The sequence below is a fragment of the Fukomys damarensis genome, unplaced genomic scaffold (assembly GCF_012274545.1).
Source record: "Fukomys damarensis isolate Sample0158 unplaced genomic scaffold, DMR_v1.0_HiC HiC_scaffold_24, whole genome shotgun sequence".
NCBI classification, from domain to species: Eukaryota; Metazoa; Chordata; class Mammalia; order Rodentia; family Bathyergidae; genus Fukomys; species Fukomys damarensis.
The window spans coordinates 65,131,668-65,151,178 of NW_022900936.1; the positions used below are offsets into that span (position 1 = coordinate 65,131,668).

At 36.7% G+C, this 19,511-nt stretch overlaps 1 protein-coding gene across 5 annotated transcripts in view; it reads right to left on the reverse strand.

Annotated features, from left to right (window-relative positions):
• Positions 1–19,511, reverse strand: part of Polq (DNA polymerase theta) — a 161,684-nt gene that overhangs the window by 96,470 nt on the left and 45,703 nt on the right. For 4 of the 5 annotated variants that reach the window (XR_004518780.1, XM_010630003.3, XM_010630002.3 and 1 more), the window contains exons 11-15: positions 9,546–9,750; positions 9,205–9,347; positions 8,075–8,268; positions 6,789–6,913; positions 5,260–5,503 (exon numbers count right to left, since the gene is read on the reverse strand). Coding sequence is in view for 4 of the 5 variants with exons in the window: in XM_010630003.3 (XP_010628305.1) it covers positions 5,260–5,503; positions 6,789–6,913; positions 8,075–8,268; positions 9,205–9,347; positions 9,546–9,750 (911 nt within the window). In the remaining variant the exon portion in view is untranslated. The remainder of the gene's footprint in view (positions 1–5,259; positions 5,504–6,788; positions 6,914–8,074; positions 8,269–9,204; positions 9,348–9,545; positions 9,751–19,511) is intronic. The other variant, XM_033768086.1, reaches the window with a different exon arrangement.

Here is a 19,511-nt window from a genome sequence, read left to right on the forward strand (position 1 = left end):
ATAATAGTACACAGGATCCTAATGAGATAATTAATAATATGAAATAGGAAGTAAAGGGCTAAAGGTGTAGGGAAAGTGGGAAGGGTGGGGGAAAGGTAATAAGGGAGAGGAAAAAAATATGAGAAACTGAAAAAATGGAAATAAAGTGTTTGTAAATGGGGAGGGGAGAAGGGGGTGAAGGGAGGGCAGGGACAAGGGGAAAAATGAGAATCAAGACCTATTATGTAAAGGTACAGAATCCCAATGATGAATGTAATTGTATTGTATACCTAGATTGTACCAATAACCTCAATAAAAAGAAAAAAAAAACTAGACCTATATCACTCACCATGCACTAAACTAAAACCAAAATGGATTAAAGATCTAAATATTAAAACAGAAACACTGAACCAGCTGGAAGAGAGGCTAGGTAGAACTCTTGAAGACACTGGTGTAGGAAAAGATTTTATGAACAAAACCTCAGTTGCCCATAAGCTAGCACAAACAATCAACAAGTGGGATGCCTTCTTATTAAAAAGCTTCTGCACAGCAAGAGAAACTACCAACAGTGTGAAGAGACAACCCACAACGTGGGAAAAAATTTTCACCAGCTCTTCCTCAGACAAAGGTCTACTATCTAGATTATATAAAGAACTTTAAAAAAACCAGACCTCCCAAATTTTAAGATCCAATCCAAAAATGGCCAACCGAAATCAGCAGACATTCCTCAGACAAAGTAAAAATAGCAAATAAACATGAAAAATGTTCAACATCACTGGTCATTCAAGAGATGCAAATGAAAACAATGCTGAGATTACACCTCATCCCAGAAAGAATGCTGCTTCCATGAAATCAACCAATAACAAATGCTGGCGGAACTGTGGGGAAAGAAAAACACTGCTCCACTGCTGACAGGAGTGTAGACTGGCACAACCACTGTGGAAATCAGTATGGAGATACCTCAAGGAGCTAGGATTGGAGGTCCATTTGACCCAGCAATTCCCCTGCTGGGTATCTCCCTCAAAGAATTAAAAGAATTGGGGCTGAGGATTGAGCTCAGTGGTTCCACCACCCACCTCACAAATGCAAGGTCCTGAGTTCAATCCCCAATACCAAAAAAGAAGAAGAAGAAGAAAAAAAAAAGAATAACTCAGTGACAGATGTGCATCCATGTTTCTACCAGCACAATTCATGATAGCTAAAACTCAGAAGCAGCCCAACTGCCCATCAACTGGAAACTGGATAAAGAAAATGTTTTTTTGTTTGGTTTTGTTTTTTTATAAAATGGAGTACTACTTAGCCATAAAGAATGCGAAACTAGAGACATTTATAGCTAAATGGATGCACCTTGAGGCTATACTCTTAAGTGAAATAAAAAGGACACATATGTATACATACTGAAAAGTTTCTCTAGTGTGAGAAACAAAGTGTAAATAAGGACTAAAAGGTATAATAGATAATGTGAATAGGAAGAAAAGGTGCAAGGGGGAAGGGGAAGTGAGTGGGGTGGGGAAAAAGAAAGAAGGGAATGGAATTAACATGAAAAAATGAAAAAGTGGAAACAAACTCTTTATAGATAGGGAGGGGTAGAAGAGTTGAAGGGAGAGCAGGGGAATGGAAAAAATAGAAGAACCAAGATAGATTATGTAAAGGTGCAAATTTCCAGTGATGAATGTCATTATATTGTATACCTTAAATGTACCAAAAAATTAATTAGAAAAAGAAAATCACATTGTAAAAACATATATATAAAATATATTCCAAAAAGATTTTCTTCAAAACTATTACAAATGTTTTAATTATTTGAAAATATAACCTTAAATTATCTAATAAAATAAGCACAAATATGTAATGACCTAATCCAATAAAAAAGTGAGACCAGAAATTTCTGTGATGATACCATATGCATGCCTAAAATAATTCATGCACTGCAATACATACTAAAATCATATGAGCTGAAGAGGAAAAAAAAAAAACTACTTTGAGACAGACTATAACCAGAGAACTGATTTTAAAAAAATAAAAATGTGAAAACTACTACCACAGTTGAAGTTCTACAGACAGAACCTTCTATCAACTCTAAGCTACCTTTTCACTTTGACAATAGCTCTTTCTGAAAGGACTTACTTCCAAAAGAACCCATGTTCATCAATACTAAAAACTTAACTTTCATTATACCATTATGTAGCATTATGGCTCTCAGTACTGAGGGTATAGTAAAAAGCTATGCTCCTCAAAACACAACAAAAAAAAAATCCCTTAGAGTAAGAGCCAAAATTTGGACACAGGCCAGCATTCAACATCTAACAGAGACACAGAAACAAACACCGCTCATGAGGGCAATTTTCTGCTTCTTTACTTCTCAGCCCCCTTCCATGTCAAATCTTAAGATTGCGAAAGAAGAAAGGTAAATGAGGAGGAGATATAAGATCTACCTGATTCTTCCTACCCAGGAGCAGGGGATATCTTTCCATTTTTTTATATCCTCTTCAATTTCTTTTTTCAGAGTGCTGTAGTTTTCAGTGTAGAGATCTTTTGCTTCTTTTGTTAGATTGATTCCTAGATACTTCATTTTTTTGGATGCTATTGAAAAAGGAATTTTTTCCCTTATTTCTCTCTCAGTGAGTCTGTTATTTGTGTACAAGAAGGCTATTGATTTTTGGGTATTCACCTTGTATCCAGATACTCTACTGAATCTGTCAATTAAGTCTAGAAGTCTTTTGGTGGAGTTTTTTGGGTCTTCAATGTAGAGTATCATATCATCAGCAAAAAATGACAGTTTAACTTCTCCCTTTCCTATCTTTATTGCTTTAATTTCTTTCTCTTGTCTAATTGCTGTGGCTAATATTTCCAGAACTATATGGAAGAGGAGTGGTGATAGTGGGCATCCTTGTCTTGTTCCTGATTTTAACATGAAGGTTTTCAGTTTTTGGCCATTTAATATGATGATGGCTGATGGTTTTTCATATAGTGAAAATGGTCATACTACCAAAACTTCAATATACATTCAATGCAATGCCAATTGAAATTCCAACACTATATTTCACAGAACTAGAAAAAAGAACCCAAAAATTCATTTGGAACCATAAGAAACCTAGGATAGCAAAAGCCATTTTAGGCAACAGACACATGGCACCAGCTGTAACAATTCCCAATTTGAAACTATACTACAAAGCCACTGTGATAAAAACAGCATGGTACTGGCAAAGAAACAGGCCAGAGGATCAGTGGAACAGACTGGAAGACACAAAAACAAACCCAGATGTACTCAGCTACCTCATCTTTGACAAAGGAGAAGACCATCCACAGTGGAGGAAAGATAGTCTCTTTAATAAATGGTGTTGGAAAAACTGGATGTCAACATGTCACAGATTAAAATTAGACCCTTATCTTTCGCCATGTACTAAATTAAAATCCAAATGGATTAAAGATCTAAATATTAAAACAGAAACATTAAACTTGCTGGAAGGTAAGTTAGGCAGAACTCTGGAAGACATTGGCATAGGAAAAGACTTTATGAACAAATCCTCAATAGCACGGGAACTAGCAGATAGAATCAACAACTGGGATCTCATCTTATTAAAAAGCTTCTGTACTTCAAAAGAAACCATCAGCAGAACTAAGAGACAATCTACAATGTGGGAAAAAATTTTTACCAGCTGTTCCTCAGACAAAGGACTATTATCAAGGATATATAAAGAACTCAAAACAATCAGTCCCCCCAAATATAAAGACCCGATTCAAAAATGGGCATCCGAAATGAACAGACATTTCTCATACAAAGAAGTAAAAGCAGCAAGAAAATATATGAAAAAATGTTCCACATCACTGGTCATTCGAGAGATGCAGATGAAAACAACACTGAGATTCCACCTCACCCCACAAAGAATGGCTGCTATCAAGAAATCACACAATAACAAATGTTGGTGGGGTTGTGGGGAGAAAGGAACCCTTCTCCATTGTTGGTGGGAGTGCAGACTCAGGCAACCACTACGGAAATCAATATGGAGATACTTCAAAGAGCTTGGACTGGAGGCCCCATTTGACCCAGCCATCCCTCTGCTGGGTATCTTTCCAAAAGAACTAAAAGAATCATATCACAGAGAAGTATGTGCACCCATGTTTATAGCAGCACAATTTGTAATAGCTAAATCTTGGAAACAGCCCATTTGCCCATCTGTTGGAAACTGGATAAAGAAGATGTGGTTTTTCTATAAAATGGAATATTATTCAGCCATAAAGAACGAGAAAATAGATTCATTCATAGGAAAATGGATACATATTGAAGATATACTCCTGTGAAATAAATAAGTCACATTATGTGTAAATACCAAATAGTTTTTCTGGTGTGACTAATCTGCAATAATATATAAGATCCTAATGAGATTACTGACATTTAGAAATGGGAAGAAAGGAGCTAAAGGTGTAGGGAAGGTGGGATGGGTAGGGGAAGGGTAATAAGGGAAAAGAAAAAAAATGTGAGATAATGAAAAGATGAAAATAAAGTGTTTGTAGATGGGGAGGGGAGGAGGGGGTGAAGGGAGGGCAGAGGTAAGGGGAAAAAATGAGAACCAAGACTTGTCATGTAGAGGTACAAGATCCCAACAATGAATGTAACTGTATCCCTAATAAACTCAATTAAAGCTGAAAAAGAAAAAGATCTACCTGATTTTTCTTAGTAGAATGAGTTGGAAGCTGTTCCTTGATCTTATGTTGAGTTCAGCCCATTCAAACCTCTACACACATGCACACAAAACAGTCAAGGAATTGTCCCTTCACAAACTGTTTTGAGGGACCAGCATTCCAAAGGACAATTGAGAAGAGTGCATTTTAAAGTATTCCAGACTAAAGAAAGTTTAAGATGAGCCTGGATATGTAATAAGAATTTAAACTCAAAGCAGGACTGGGGATATATCGCCATGGTTCCACCATCTGCCTCGCAAGCACAAAGTCCCAAGTTCGATCTCTGGCACCGAAAATTAAATAAATAAATATATTAATTAATTAATTCAAAGCAGAAAGCTTTAGAATAGTACAGTCACTCAATCATCCCAGGGGAGTATTATGCTCATTTTAGAAATAGCTTTTCAATTATGCAATATTTATAAAATGAACAAAATAAAATGTAATCCTCATGAAGGAAAAGGAAGCATATTTTCTTCCACTTAACACCAAGTATGTCATGAGGTTATCTATGAGGAAAATATTTTAATATGCTATCTACCACTTTAAAAACTGACATGACTTCTCATTTCATATGTGGACAGAGGACTTTCTTACCTTTTGAAAGGCACAGCTTTTTGAAGAATCATCTCTACTTCAGCAACATTTGCTCTAGCAAGATCTGCCACAGTAAGGAAGCCAGAAGCATAGAGGAACCTGGCTCGCTGTGCATTAAGTAAGGACACCCGAACCAAGTCACACAGCTCCCTCTGGATGCCAAAGGTAAGACGCTTCTGAAACTGGGAAAGTAACAGCTCCATGTTGTGCCAGCCCAGACGGTTGGAAAACACTGTAATCATCCCTAGAACATTCATAGAATAAGTGTTGAATTAAAATTTTCTTATAAACCAATTATCCATTTCTTAGAAATGTTTTTGGCATTCATTTTTTCCTACAGAATTAAAAGGTTTAACAAGGTCCAAAGTATAAGTTAACGGCAGAACAGACACATACTGAGGGCCAAGTCGAATAATAAATGTGCTAAACACATTACATAGCATCTCTTTTTTATTCTTAATTCCAAACTTACCATTTGAAAACTGAGATAGAGAACATAAACACAAAACAAACAACAAAAGACATCATTCTAGTCCATCCCCCTCTGCCTTTCTACCTTTCTAACTTTAAGGAAGACAGAACTCTAATGAAAAGGTAAAGGAGTTTTTCTACCAACAGGAAAATGAGAGCTGATTTAAATATTCAAATGCTGAGAGAATTACAAAAAGTGAAGTTCCCATGCTATTTTCTTCACAGAAACGTCACTGAAATACAGAGTTCTGGCGTCCAAGTGCTAGGCCATTAAGAGAGTCACATTAACACTAAATGAAGTCTCAGACCTCTGATGTCAAGGAGTTAAAGAGTGAGTCCTTCACTTCGAGAACCTTTGCCTCGTCTTCCTTTCTGCACTCCCTCATATTCACACATCTTCACAGCAAAACTCTTACACATATAAACACAGCTTCTAGTAGCCCAGCATCTCCTTCCTAATGGCTTGAAGGACCCACTGGTGAAACTAGACCCAGAATTTCCCTGTTTGCCTAGCTTTGAGGATATGAGTTTCACACAGTGCTCACTATGGCACACTAGTGCTTCTTAAAAGAAATAATATTTAGGGCAGTGAGACAAGAATCCACAAATTCTTGTCCATCTGCCATTATTTTTCTCAACATGTATTATTCATGTATTTGAGAAAAGAAAGACCACTGAGAACTTGGTTGTTTCTTGCAATATAAAGAATGGGGGGCGGGGTGCAAGGCGCGGGATCGCCAGGATGCTCAGGAATGGGAGGGAAATAAGACCCAGACTCACAGCTTGTTGCCATATCTATATAGCGTACCAGGTCCAGTTTTAGATGTGATGATAGCAGATTACAAAATGAAGGCAATTTTAGAGAAGCTTATAGTATAACGGAATTTGAAGAAGAGTAATCTCTTCTTTTTTTTCCAGTACCATGGATCAAACTCACAACCTTGCGCTTGCAAGGCAGGTACAGCACCACTGAGCTAAATCCTGGCCTAAGAGAAGTAATCTTAATGACCCCAAATCACACAGTCTTAAATAAATGTGAAACCTTTTGTTTAACTAACCTGCATAAATAGCAGCTGACTGCTGCAAAGACTGGACCTGTCCACGATTGCATCCATATTTCTGAATAATTTTCTTTAAGGGAATTTCACTGATTAAATCTAATAGCACAAGACTGGTGAAAAACCTAAAAATAAATCACCAAAACATGGTAAGAAATCACTATGTCAAATATGAAAGTACAATGCATATTTCTAACTGAGTAAGAACTACTAAGGTTAACAGTTTATACACTCTGAGGATTCCTAACAGGAAACAGGATTGGTGGATAATTAGAGAGATCAATTTTTACAAAGTAAGTTCTGACATGTAGCAGTACTACAGCAAAGAACTAGCATCAGTATAATAACAATGACAACACAGACTTTGTATTTCAGCACTGCTAATTAATTTCAATAAATAAGACATGGTTCAAGAAATATGACAACACAAAGATTTAAAAGAACTAATACATAGATGTATGACTATCTAATATTTCAATAAAATGAACTTGATTATAAAATCCAGTTGTAATTTGAAAGGCAACACTGACACGAGTCACCCAAAGGTATAAATTCTTATACACCGTAAACTTAACTATATTGTAAATATTGTACTAAAAGAAAAAATAATTTTACCATATTTCAAGGAAGGTAAATACTTGTACAACTTTCCCATCTGATTTTTTTTCCTTTCTCTTATGCTAAGACGGGAGATTGAATACACTGAGCTATATTCCCAGCACGTATTTCATTTCATTTCATGACAGGGTCTCACTGCACCACTGAACCGCCCAGGTTGGACTCAAACTTGTGATCCTCTTGCTCAGCCTTCAGACTACTGAGATCAGACATGTGCTACTGTCCTGAGCTCCACCTGAATCTTTTCTTATCCTTTCCCTGCTGGCACTGACATATACCTCAGGGTACCACAAAGCGCAGCCCCAAATGAAGCCACAGCATAATGGCAATTCTGATTTACATCTTCAAGAAAGGGAAATAAATTCTACTTTAAAAAAGCTTCATATGTAATGACTACTAAACTGTAACCTGTAGGAAGAAACTCAGATATTAATAAATTTAGTAAATACAAAAAACTGTAGGGCCGGGGATTAAGCTCAGTGGTTCCACTGCCTGCCTCACAAGGGGATGTTTGATCCCCACTACCAAAAAAATAAAACTGGAAAGTTTTACTAGTTAGCCAAAATTGTAAATTTTTTGACAGTGAAAGTGACTGCAGTAAACTGGACATCTATTGCATGCCCGATGCTGTGTTGAACACTGCCAAGCCCAGGCTCCTTGGTGTTTACCTTTTGTGGATAGCCATTTGTCGGTGTTGTCTCTCAGTTCTGGCTACTACTTTTCCTTTCACACAGTGAGCCAAGAACCCTTCTTCGATTCCCACCAGCTCTGCCACCCTTTTCATAGAAGTTGGCAACTTCTCCCATAAACAAAAAAATCGATACCAATCAATAGTTGTCCAATCTTCAAACACAGGTGTAACCTACAAGAGGAGAGCAGCATCATGAGTCAGCTACACTATCATATCATGGTGAGCTAGGGATCTGACTCCATTGGACAGTGCTTGTGTAACATGCATGAGGCTCTGGGTCTGATCACTAGGACCACCAAAAATGCCCAACTAAAGAAAGAGAAAACTATCTCATTACAAAAGGAACACAAGTATAACTATATAAATATAAACTTCATGGTTAACACAAGGCCTCACCAGTCATTCACAAACAACTAGAACAAACGAAAGAGACCATCAGGCATACAAACTGGACAGTGCATGAATCTGCTCTTAATGGACAAATTATTCCTAGTCAAGTTCTTTCTAGAGAAAATGACCTCAAACTCTAGCCAACTTATCAAAATCTTTATTATATTCATGGAGGATAACTAAATATAAAAAAACTTAAAGTCTCTACATTTATTATAGAGATTTTATAAAAAATGTAAGTCACAGTTTATTACTTTAGGTCAAAATTTCTGTTAGGCAGTAAAATGCAATACTTTCTATGTTGCAAATACTGAAGCAAGCTAACTGTCTCTTTTTGCTTTAGTTGTTAGGAAATTCAGAACTGAAGTTGGCAAGAGCAACTGAAGAGGTCCTAACAGAATGCCTGTTAACCTTGGCATGAGTTTTACGTTACATGTTATCTTTCATTTTCTGATGTTATTGTCCTTTGCTATTCTTAAATATGTTGTAAAATAAATATTTTTAGAAACTGCCTCAAACACTTTTTGAAAGGAGGCTGAAGGAAAAGGTCAATATAACAATTAGCTTATCATTGGAAACAATTCTCCTTTTGCTTCTTCTCTGCTCCCACCACCAGTAACCTAGACAAGCAAAACAGGCAAGATATTCCCTTAGGTCAAAGAGTCTACTTATATCTCTTCTCCTTACTTCACAAATATAGCAGTTAAAAGTACTTACCAGATAGACAATATGAAGATCATTCTCTAAAACAAAGCCCTTCATCGCTCTTTGAAGATCAGCAAAAATATCTAAGGTATCAGTTGGAGAAAGTGAAGAAAAAAGGGTAGCTGTACCAAGATGCGTTGGATGATACACATTTCCTGGTTTGTGGTGGGGAAACAAATATTAAAAAATCAAATAAAACAAAACATGGAATTTCTGTACTTCATGATTAACCTTCTCAGGTCTGATAAATTTCATGAAGAGATTCTTATCCAGTGTGCAGAAATTTATGAGTAACATGAAAAAAGTTGAGTGAAAGATGAGAGAGTAAATTGCAACTGAGAATCCATATTTACCTTCTGTCCCATCACTGGGTTCTATAATCTGGATAAATTCATTTTCCAGCAGCCACATCACACAGGATTCAATCATTCCAAGTTGAACAGAATCTTGATTTTTCTGAATACCCTGCTTCCTTTCTTTCACACTTGCAGCCAAAAATGTGCAAGAAGCATAAAGCTGCATATCTTCTGATGTACTTGCCACTCCACTGACTATTATCTGATAGAAAATGTTTGAAAATTTCTGTAACATTTTTTTTTCTTGCAGAATTAGGGATTAAACCTAGGGCCTTTGCACTGAGCTACATCCCCAGCCAGCATTTTGTTTTCATTATTTATTTAGAAACAGTGTCGTAGTAAGCTGCCCAGGCTGGCACAAACTTACAATCCTTCTAACTTACCCTCACAGAATTAAGAGAGTTAAGTGAGTGCCTTCACCCTACCCTTGCCCCGGCCTGCATCCAGCAGAAGGTGGGAGGTGGAGGTCTGGGACAGCCACCATGCAGGGATCCCGTCTTCACTTGGGCTGCCTCAAGCCAACTGGTGAGGACTGGATATTGCAGAGGGCACCTCTGCAATATCTACACAGCGTCCCCACTCCCACCCCCCAGATCTCAGGCCTCCTGATTGTGCCAGTTCTCAGATCCACTCTGCAAAGGTACAGGTGGCCATAAAGCTCATTTTCTGAGCTCCAGAAGATAGAACAGAAGTGAACAACTGTGATAAAGGTACATCAGACCTCCATAGTAGCTAAGTTGGAGAGATCACCACCTTCCATCAGAATTTTGAATATCTTCAGAGAAAGAGCCATGGGAAACTGTAGTAGAACCTTGCAGAGTTCAACTCGGCAGGAGGTCAGGAGCTCAATTTGGGCCTTGCAGCCCAAATTCAGTCTGAATCTCAGGGATCAGTCATCAGCTAGCTGTCTATTGTGACAGCAGAAATATAGTCTGAAAGAGGCCCTTCAAATTCTTTTTCTTTTCCTCATTCCACTCTGCAAATTCTTTCTTTTTCTGTTTTCTTTTTCCAACTCAGTCTCTTGCCCCCTGCCCATATTATTCTTCATCTCCCTTTCTGTTTCTGTTCCTGCACTAAAATGATTTTCTTCATTTATTTTTTTTTATTCTTTCTTTCTTTTATTTTCTTCTCCCACTTTCATTTACTCAAGGGTCAATAGTTTCAAAGGAAAGTGAGCCCCTATTACTGTTAAGTTGTTCTATTCTTGTCTTTATTCTTGCACTCTGTCTTTCCCTCTTTTCTTCAACAGTTTCCCAAAGTTTGTGCAGTCATCCTGTGTCCTCTAGCTTCACTTCAAACTTTCTCCAATTCTTTTACCTATCTACTCCTCTCATCCTAACTCTGTCTAAATCCCCATCCTAAAGGGTAAAGATGCTATATTAAGAGTTTATTCACTATAAACATATTTTGGGCTGCTCCTTGATTTTGATTTAATTCACATGGTTTAAAGGTGATAGATTAATAACTACCACAAGTGGTCAATTTGTAAATTGTGCTCGATCCTACTATGATGCTGATTGTATCAATTGGGCTAAAGGGTTGTGATTGAGTTAATGAGTTGCCCTTTCTGATATTATGAAAATGACAGCGTCTATGAGTTATGAGAAACTAAAAAGCTAAAGTACAACTATATCAAAGATTTAAGTACTAATCCAGGAATCAAACCAAGGACAACCCAACAACAAAAATAAAAATGAGGAAACACTTCAGCAAGACACAAATACAGACTTCCAGTTTACCAATGGCAAACTCTAGAGCAAATGAGGTTGAAAAGTCTGACAGTGAACCACCAGGACACACTGAACTCAAAGCACAGGAAGTAACAAAACAGATCAATTAGGTTCTAGAAAAATTCAAAACAGAAATAATTTCCCAGATAACTACAGAGATGGTGAGCACAATGAAAGACATGATTAGAGAACTCTAGAACAGAAACTGACAAAAACATCGATGAGCTCAGGTCCATGATAGAAGCTATGAAGACCCAGCATAAGAAAGAAATGGAAACCATAAAACAGATTAAAACAGATATCCAGAGATTAAAAACTCTATTGACCTAGGTAAGGGATTTAGCTCAGCAGTTCCGCCTCCTGCCTTGCAAATGCAAGGACCTGAGTTCACTCCCCACAACAACAACAAAAACCTCCATTGAGCTGGGTGTGGTGTCGCACACCTATCACCCCAGCACTCAGGAGGCTGAGGCAGGAGTACAGCTGTGAGTTCAAGACCAACCTGGGCTACAAAGTCAGTTCCAGTTCAGTCTCAACTAAGAGAGTCAAAACTCTCTTTCAAAATGGAATGGGAAATAAGATACTTCCATGACAAAGAACACCTGAGAAACTTCATGAATACCAAACCAACACTACAAGCAATCCTAAATAATATCCTAGAAAAAGACAATGAAGATCACAACACCATGAGGCCCAACAGACCAAATCAAATAGGCAAGGCAAGAAACTAAAAGGAGAGGGGGGAAAAGTAAAAAGAGTCAACAAAAGGACAATAACATGACAATAATGTCAGTACATATCAGTTCTAACCATCAAGGTCAATGGCCTCAATTCACCAATCAAGAGAAGTAGACTGGCAGAATGGAATAAGAAGCAAAATCCAACAATATGTTGTATACAAGAAACACACGTAGTGCAAAAAGAAGCCCATAGATTGAAAGTGAAAGGATGGAAAACAGTTCTCCACGTGACAGGAGCCCAGAAAAAAGCAGGGGCAGCTAACCTATGCACAAAGCAAATTTCAAACCAACACTTATTAAGAGAGACAAAGAAGGCCACTACATCCTTGTAAAGGGAACAATTCAAGAGGAAGAGATGACAATCATGAATATATACACACCAAATATTAATGCTCCCAACTATATAAAACAAATATTAAGTAACATGAAAAACCAAATAAGCAAAAACACAATTGTAGTGGGAGACCTAAACACCCCACTATCACAAATACATCATCTAGGCAAAAAATCAAAAAGGAAATACTAGAACTGAACCAAGATTTTGAACATATGGACTTAATAGATGTCTATACAGTGTTTCACCCTAGAAAATCAGAATATACATTCTTTTCAGCTGCACAAGGGTCATTCTTCAAGATAGACCACATACTAGCTTATAGAACAGGTTTGAATAAATGCAAAGTAATCAAAGTTATCCACAGTACATTATCAGACCATAGTGCAATTAAGCTACAGATCAATAGCATAAGACACCGTAGGAACTTCACAAACACAAAGAAATTCAACAACACTCTCCTGAACAATCAATTCATCACAGAGGAAATTAAAGAAGAAATCAGAAAGTTTTTACAAATAAGTGAAAATGCCAACACAGCATACAAGAATCTATGGGACACAATGAAAACAGTTCTATATGGAAAACTCATACCACTGAATGCCCACACTAGGAAAAGAGTGAGATCAAATAAACAACCTAACAATGAATCTTAGACTCCTAGAAAAACAAGAGCAAGAAAAACCCAAAGCTCGAACAAGAGAGGAAATTATAAAGATTAGAGCAGAAATCCATGCAATGGAAACTAAGAAAATGATACAAAAAATAAATAAAACAAAGAGTTGGTTTTTTGAAAGAATAAAAAAAACCGAAAACCCCTTAGCTAATCTTATCAAAAAAAAAAAAGGAAAGAAAAGGCTCAGATCCATGCAGTCAGGAATGAAAAAGGCAAAGTCACAACAGATCCAACAGAAATCCAGAGGATCATTAATACCTACCTTGAGAACCTGTACTCTAATAAATTGGAAAACACAGAAGAAATAGACAGATTTCTAGATAATTATGAATTGCCAAAGTTGAACAAAGAATATAAAAACATTTTAAACACCCAATTACAATCTACGAAATTGAAAATGTAATTAAAAATTTACCAACAAAGAAAAGCCCAAGTCCTGATGGATTCACTGTTGAAATTTACAAGACATTTAGAGAAGAACTACTGCTTTTACTCTTCAAATTTTTCAATGAAATTGAAAGGGAAGCTATACTTCCAAATTCATTCCTGGAAGCAAGTATCACTTTAATTCCCAAACCGGGGAAAGACACAAGTAAAAAAGAGAACTACAGGCCAATCTCCTTGATGAATATACATGAAAAAATCCTTAATAAGATACTAGCAAACAGAATACAGAGGATCATCAAGAAGATCATACACCCTGATCAAGTCAGATTTATTCCAGGGATGCAAGGATGGTTCAACATACATAAATCAATAAATGTAATACACTATATCAACAGAATCAACGACAAAAACCAAATGATCGTCTCAATAGATGCAGAAAAAGCATTCAACAAAATTCAACACCCATTCATGATAAAAAAAAAAACCCTTCAAAAAACTGGAATAGATGGTCTATATCTCAACTTAATAAAGGCTATCTAAGAAAAGTCAACAGCCAACATCATATTAAATGGCCAAAAACTGAAAACTTTCATGTTAAAATCAGGAACAAGACAAGGAAGCCCACAATCACCACTTATGTTCAATATACTTCTGGAAACATTAGCCACAGCAATTAGACAAGAGGAAGAAATTAAAGCAATAAAGATAGGAAAGGAAGAAGTTGAACTGTCATTATTTGCTGATGATAGGATACTCTACATTGATGACCCAAAAGACTTCTAGGCTTAATTGACTGATTCAGCAGAGTACCTGGATACAAGGTCAACACTCAAAAATCAATAGGCTTCTTGCACACAAATAACAGACTCACTGAGAGAGAAATTAGGGAAACAATTCTTTTCACAATAGCATCCCAAAAAATGAAGTATCTAGGAATCAATCTAATGAAAGAAGCAAAAAACCTCCACAATGAAAACAATAGCACTCTGAAAAAAAGAGATTGAAGAGGATATAAGAAAATGGAAAGAAATCTCCTGCTCCTGGGTAGGAAAAATCAACATAGTGGCCATACTACCAAAACTGCTAAGAGATTCAATGCAATGCTGATTGAAATTCCAACAGTATATCTCACAGAACTAGAAAAATAATCCAAAACTACATTTGGAATCAAAGGAGACCTAGAGTAGCAAAAACCATCCTGGGCAACAGAGACATGGTAGCACGTATAACAACTCCCAATTTGAAACTATACTACAAAGCCACTGTGATAAAAACAGCATGGTAATGGCAAAGAAACAGACCTGAGGATTAGTGAAATAGACTGCAAAATACAGAAACAACTCCAGATGTATTCCACTACCTCAACTTTAATAAAGGAGCTGACTATCCTCAGTGGAGGAAAGATAGCCTCTTTAATAAATGGTGTTGGAAAAACTGGATTTCAACCTGCCAAAGATTACAACTAGACCCTTCTTTCACCATGCAATAAACTAAAATCCAAGTGCATTAAAAATCTAAATATTAAGAAAGAGACAATGAATTTGCTGGAAGATAAGTTAGGCAGAACTCTTGAAGACATTGGCATAGGAAAAGACTTTATGAACAAATCCTCAGTAGCACAAGAACTAGCAGAAAGAATCAACAACTGGGATCTCATCTTATTAAAAAGCTTCTACACTTCAAAAGAAACCATCAAAAGAGTGAGGAAGGCCGCCCTGAGATCTCTCCCACTGGCGTGCTTGGGCCCATTCGGTGGGACTGGGTAACTGCACCCTCCCCTGCCTGCTCTGCCACCAGATCCAGCAAGGAAGGTAGCTGCACCAACATCATATTAAATGGAAAAAAATGGAAAACTTTCATGTTAAAATCAGGAACAAGACAAGGATGCCCACTATCACCACTCCTCTTTGATATAGTTCGGGAAACATTAGCCAAAGCAATTAGACAAGAGAAACAAATTAAAACAATAAAGATAGGAAAGGAAGAAGTTAAACTGTCATTATTTGCTGACGATATGATACTCTACATTGAAGACCCAAAAGACTTTTAGACTTAATTGACTGATTCAGCAGAGTACCTGGATACAAGGTCAACATCCCAAAATCAATAGCCTTCTTGTACGCAAATAGCAGAGTCACTGAGAGAGAAATTAGGGAAACAATTCCTTTCACAATAGCATCCAAAAAAAATGAAGTATCTAGGAATCAATCTAACAAAAGAAGCAAAAGACCTCTACACTGAAAACTACAGCACTCTGAAAAAAGAAATCAAAGAGGATATAAGAAAATGGAAGATATCCCCTGCTTCTGGGTAGGAAGAATCAACATAGTGAAAATGGCCATACTACCAAAACTGCTATACAGATTCAATGCAATGCCAATTGAAATTCCAACACGATACTTCACAGTACTAGAAAAAAAAATCCAAAAATTAATTTGGAACCACAAGAGACCTAGAATAGCAAAAGCCATTCTAGGCAACAGAGACATGGTAGCACATATAACAATTCCCAATTTGAAACTATACTACAAAGCCACTGTGATAAAAACAGCATGGTACTCACAAAGAAACATATCTGAGGATCAGTGGAACAGACTGCAAGACACAAAAAAATTCCAGATGTACTCAGCTACCTCATCTTTGACAAAGGAGCTGACCATCCTCAGTGGAGGAAAGATAGCCTCTTTAATAAATGGTGTTGGAAAAAGTGGATCTCAACCTGCCAAAGATTAAAACTGGACTCTTATCTTTCACCATGCACTAAATTAAAATCCAAGTGGATGAAAGATCTAAATATTAAAACAGAAACATTAAACTTGCTGGAAGATAAATTAGGCAGAACTCTTGAAGACATTGGCATAGGAAAAGATTTTATGAACAAATCCTCAGTAGCACAGGAACTAACAGGAAGAATCAATAACTGGGAACTCATTTTATTAAAAAGCTTCTGAGCTGGGCGTGGTGGTGCACGCCTGTAATCCCAGCACTCGGGAGGCTGAGGCAGGAGGATCGCTGTGAGTTCGAGACCAACCTAGGTTACACAGTGAGTTCCAGGTCAGTCTCAACTACATAGTGAGACCCTGTCTCAAAAAAACAAAACAAAAAAAAAGCATCTGCACTGCACAAGAAACCATCAACAAAACTAAGAGACAACCTACAATGTGGGAACAAATTTTTACCAGCTGCTCCTCAGACAAAGGACTATCATCTAGAATATATAAAGAACTCAAAACAATCAGCCTCCCGCAAATATAAAGGCCCAATTCAGAAATGAGCATCTGAAATGAACAGACATTTCTCAGACAAAGAAGTAAAAGCAGCAAGTAAATATATGAAAAAATGTTCCACATCACTGGTCATTGGAGAGATGCAGATGAAAAAACACTGAGATTCCACCTCATCCCACAAAGAATGGCTGCTATCAAGAAATCAATAACAAATGTTGTTTGTGGGAAGAAAGGAACCCTTCTCCGCTGATGGTGGGAGTGCAGACTGGTGCAACCACTATGGAAATCAATATGGAGATACCTCAAAGAACTGGGATTAGAGGCCCCATTGGACCCAGCCATCCCTCTGCTGGGTATCTTTCCAAAAGAATTAGAAGAACCATACGACAGTGATATATGTGCACCCATGTTTATAGCAGCACAGTTTGTAATAGCTAAAATTTTAAAAGAGCCCATTTGCCCATCAGTTGGAGACTGGATAAAGAAGATGTGGTTTTTCTATAAAATGGAATTCTACTCAATCATAAAAAATGAGAATTCAGAGTCATTCATAAGAAAACGGATGCATATTGAGGATAAACTCAAGTGAAATAAATAAGTCACACATGTGTAAATAACGAGTAGTTTCTCTCGTGTGAAAAACTATAATCATAAATAAGATCCTAATGATATAATTGACAATGTGAAATAGGAAGAAATGGGCTAAAGGTGTAGGAGAAGTAGGAAGGGTAGGGGAAAGGAAATGAAGGAAAAGAAAAAATATGATAAAATGAAAAAATGGAAATAAAGTATTTATAAATAGGGAAGGAAGGAGGGGGTGAAGGGAGGGCAGGGGTAAGGGGGAAAAATGAGAACCAAGGGCTGCCATGTAAAGGTATAAGATCCCAATGATGACTGTAACTATACTGTATACCTAAAATGTACCAATAAACTCAATGAGGAAAAAAAAAAAAAGAGTTAAGTGAGCCACCATGACCAGCTCTGTAGTTTTTTTAAAGATATGCATGCCTTTATGATATATATTACAATATTCTCAGAAACTTACGTACAGACTCTTTAGTAACTTTTCTTTTCTTTTTTTCTTTTCCCCTTTGATTCTGGGGATCAAACTCACAACCTTGTGCTTCTGAGGCAGATGCAGTGCCACTGAGCTACATCCCTGGCCCTCTTTAGTAACTTTTCAATCACCATTTGTTACAAATCTGTTGCAGACAACAGAAGCTGGCGATATGAAGTTTTCCTTACAAGTAGATGTAAGCTGAGCATGGTGGTGCACACCTGTAATCTCAGGTCTTGGGAGGCTGACACAGGAAGATCATTGCTGACTCAAGGTCAGCCTGGGCCATCTATTGAGTTCAAAGCCAGCCTGGATTGTATAAAGAGACCCTGTCTTACAAAGCAACAATAAAAAATAAATATCAAATAGATTCCCGGGTGTGAATAATATGCAATACATAAGATCCTAATAAGATTACTGACATTTAGAAATGGGGAGAAAGGAGTTAAAGGTGTAGGGAAGGTGGGATGGGTAGGGGAAGGGTAATAAGGGAAAAGAAAAAAATGTGAGATAATGAAAAGATGAAAATAAAGTGTTTGTAGATGGGAAGGGGAGGAGGGGGTGAAGGGAGGGCAGGGGTAAGGGGAAAAATGAGAACCAAGACCTGTCATGTAGAGGTACAAGATCCCAACAATGAATGTAACTGTACTGTATCCCTAAAATGTACCAATAAACTCAATTAAAGCTAAAAAAAAAGCAGATATAATACTTTCTTATAAACAAAAATAAATGAATCATTATCCATCTGAAATTTTAGAACTAACAATGTATTACAGGAAGTAGTATTGGTTTATAGCCATGAACCAAATTCTTTTTTATTTTTCCTCTAAAATACATGGACCAATCTAGCTCAGTGTTTCTGCCATCTGCCTCACAAGCTCAAGGTCCTGAGTTCAATCCCCAGTACCAAAAATTAAATAAATAAAGACAAGGAAGATTTTTTTAAAACTTAAAAATAAAAATAAAATATATGGACATAAAAGAATGCTACTATTGAATACATCACACCCACAAAAAGGGTGGGAATATATACAAAAGAAATAAGAATTTGGTTGTATTTTGTAGATAGTATTTTCCCACAACTGTCTTATTATATATATTAAACTGCCTCTTGTCTTGTTTTATAATGGACACACATAAATAGGAAAGGGAAATAAACACAATCAAGATGCAATATGTACATACCACTTTCCCACATTTATTATGTATCTCATACATATATTAATATCATATATACTAATAAGAAAGGGAAAAAATAGAGCTAGCTTGTTCTTTGTCATGACCACAAAGCATGATTTTTCAAAAATGTATTTAATATTAGTGGTATTTGGATTTTTCCTAATCTTTTTTATTATCATTAGGGCTATAAGAAACATTCCTATACGTTTAATTTGATTTAATTTCACAAACATATCCTTGGGTAAAATTCCTAGATATGAAACTGCTAGACAAAAAGTAGGTACATTTTCAATTTTAGTAGATAGGATGAAATCCCCCTCCAAAAGAACTTTAGCAGTATATGAAAGTGCCTACTTTCAACACCCTTCCTTAAATAATATTATCAATTATTTTTCTTTTTTCCAAACTGATAAAGGGGAAAAAAGTATTAGTAGAAGTACCAGTATTACTACCACTAGCATTAAAATCACTACCAACACATGCTAATACATAGAAATTTTTTCTGAATGACCACTTACAATGCTAACAGGGTTACCTTTGAGTACTCTAAATAAAGAGAACGTTTTGTCACTTTAGATTTTTCTGTGTTGTTGTAAACATCCAATTGTGTTTGTTACTTGATTTTATTTTAAT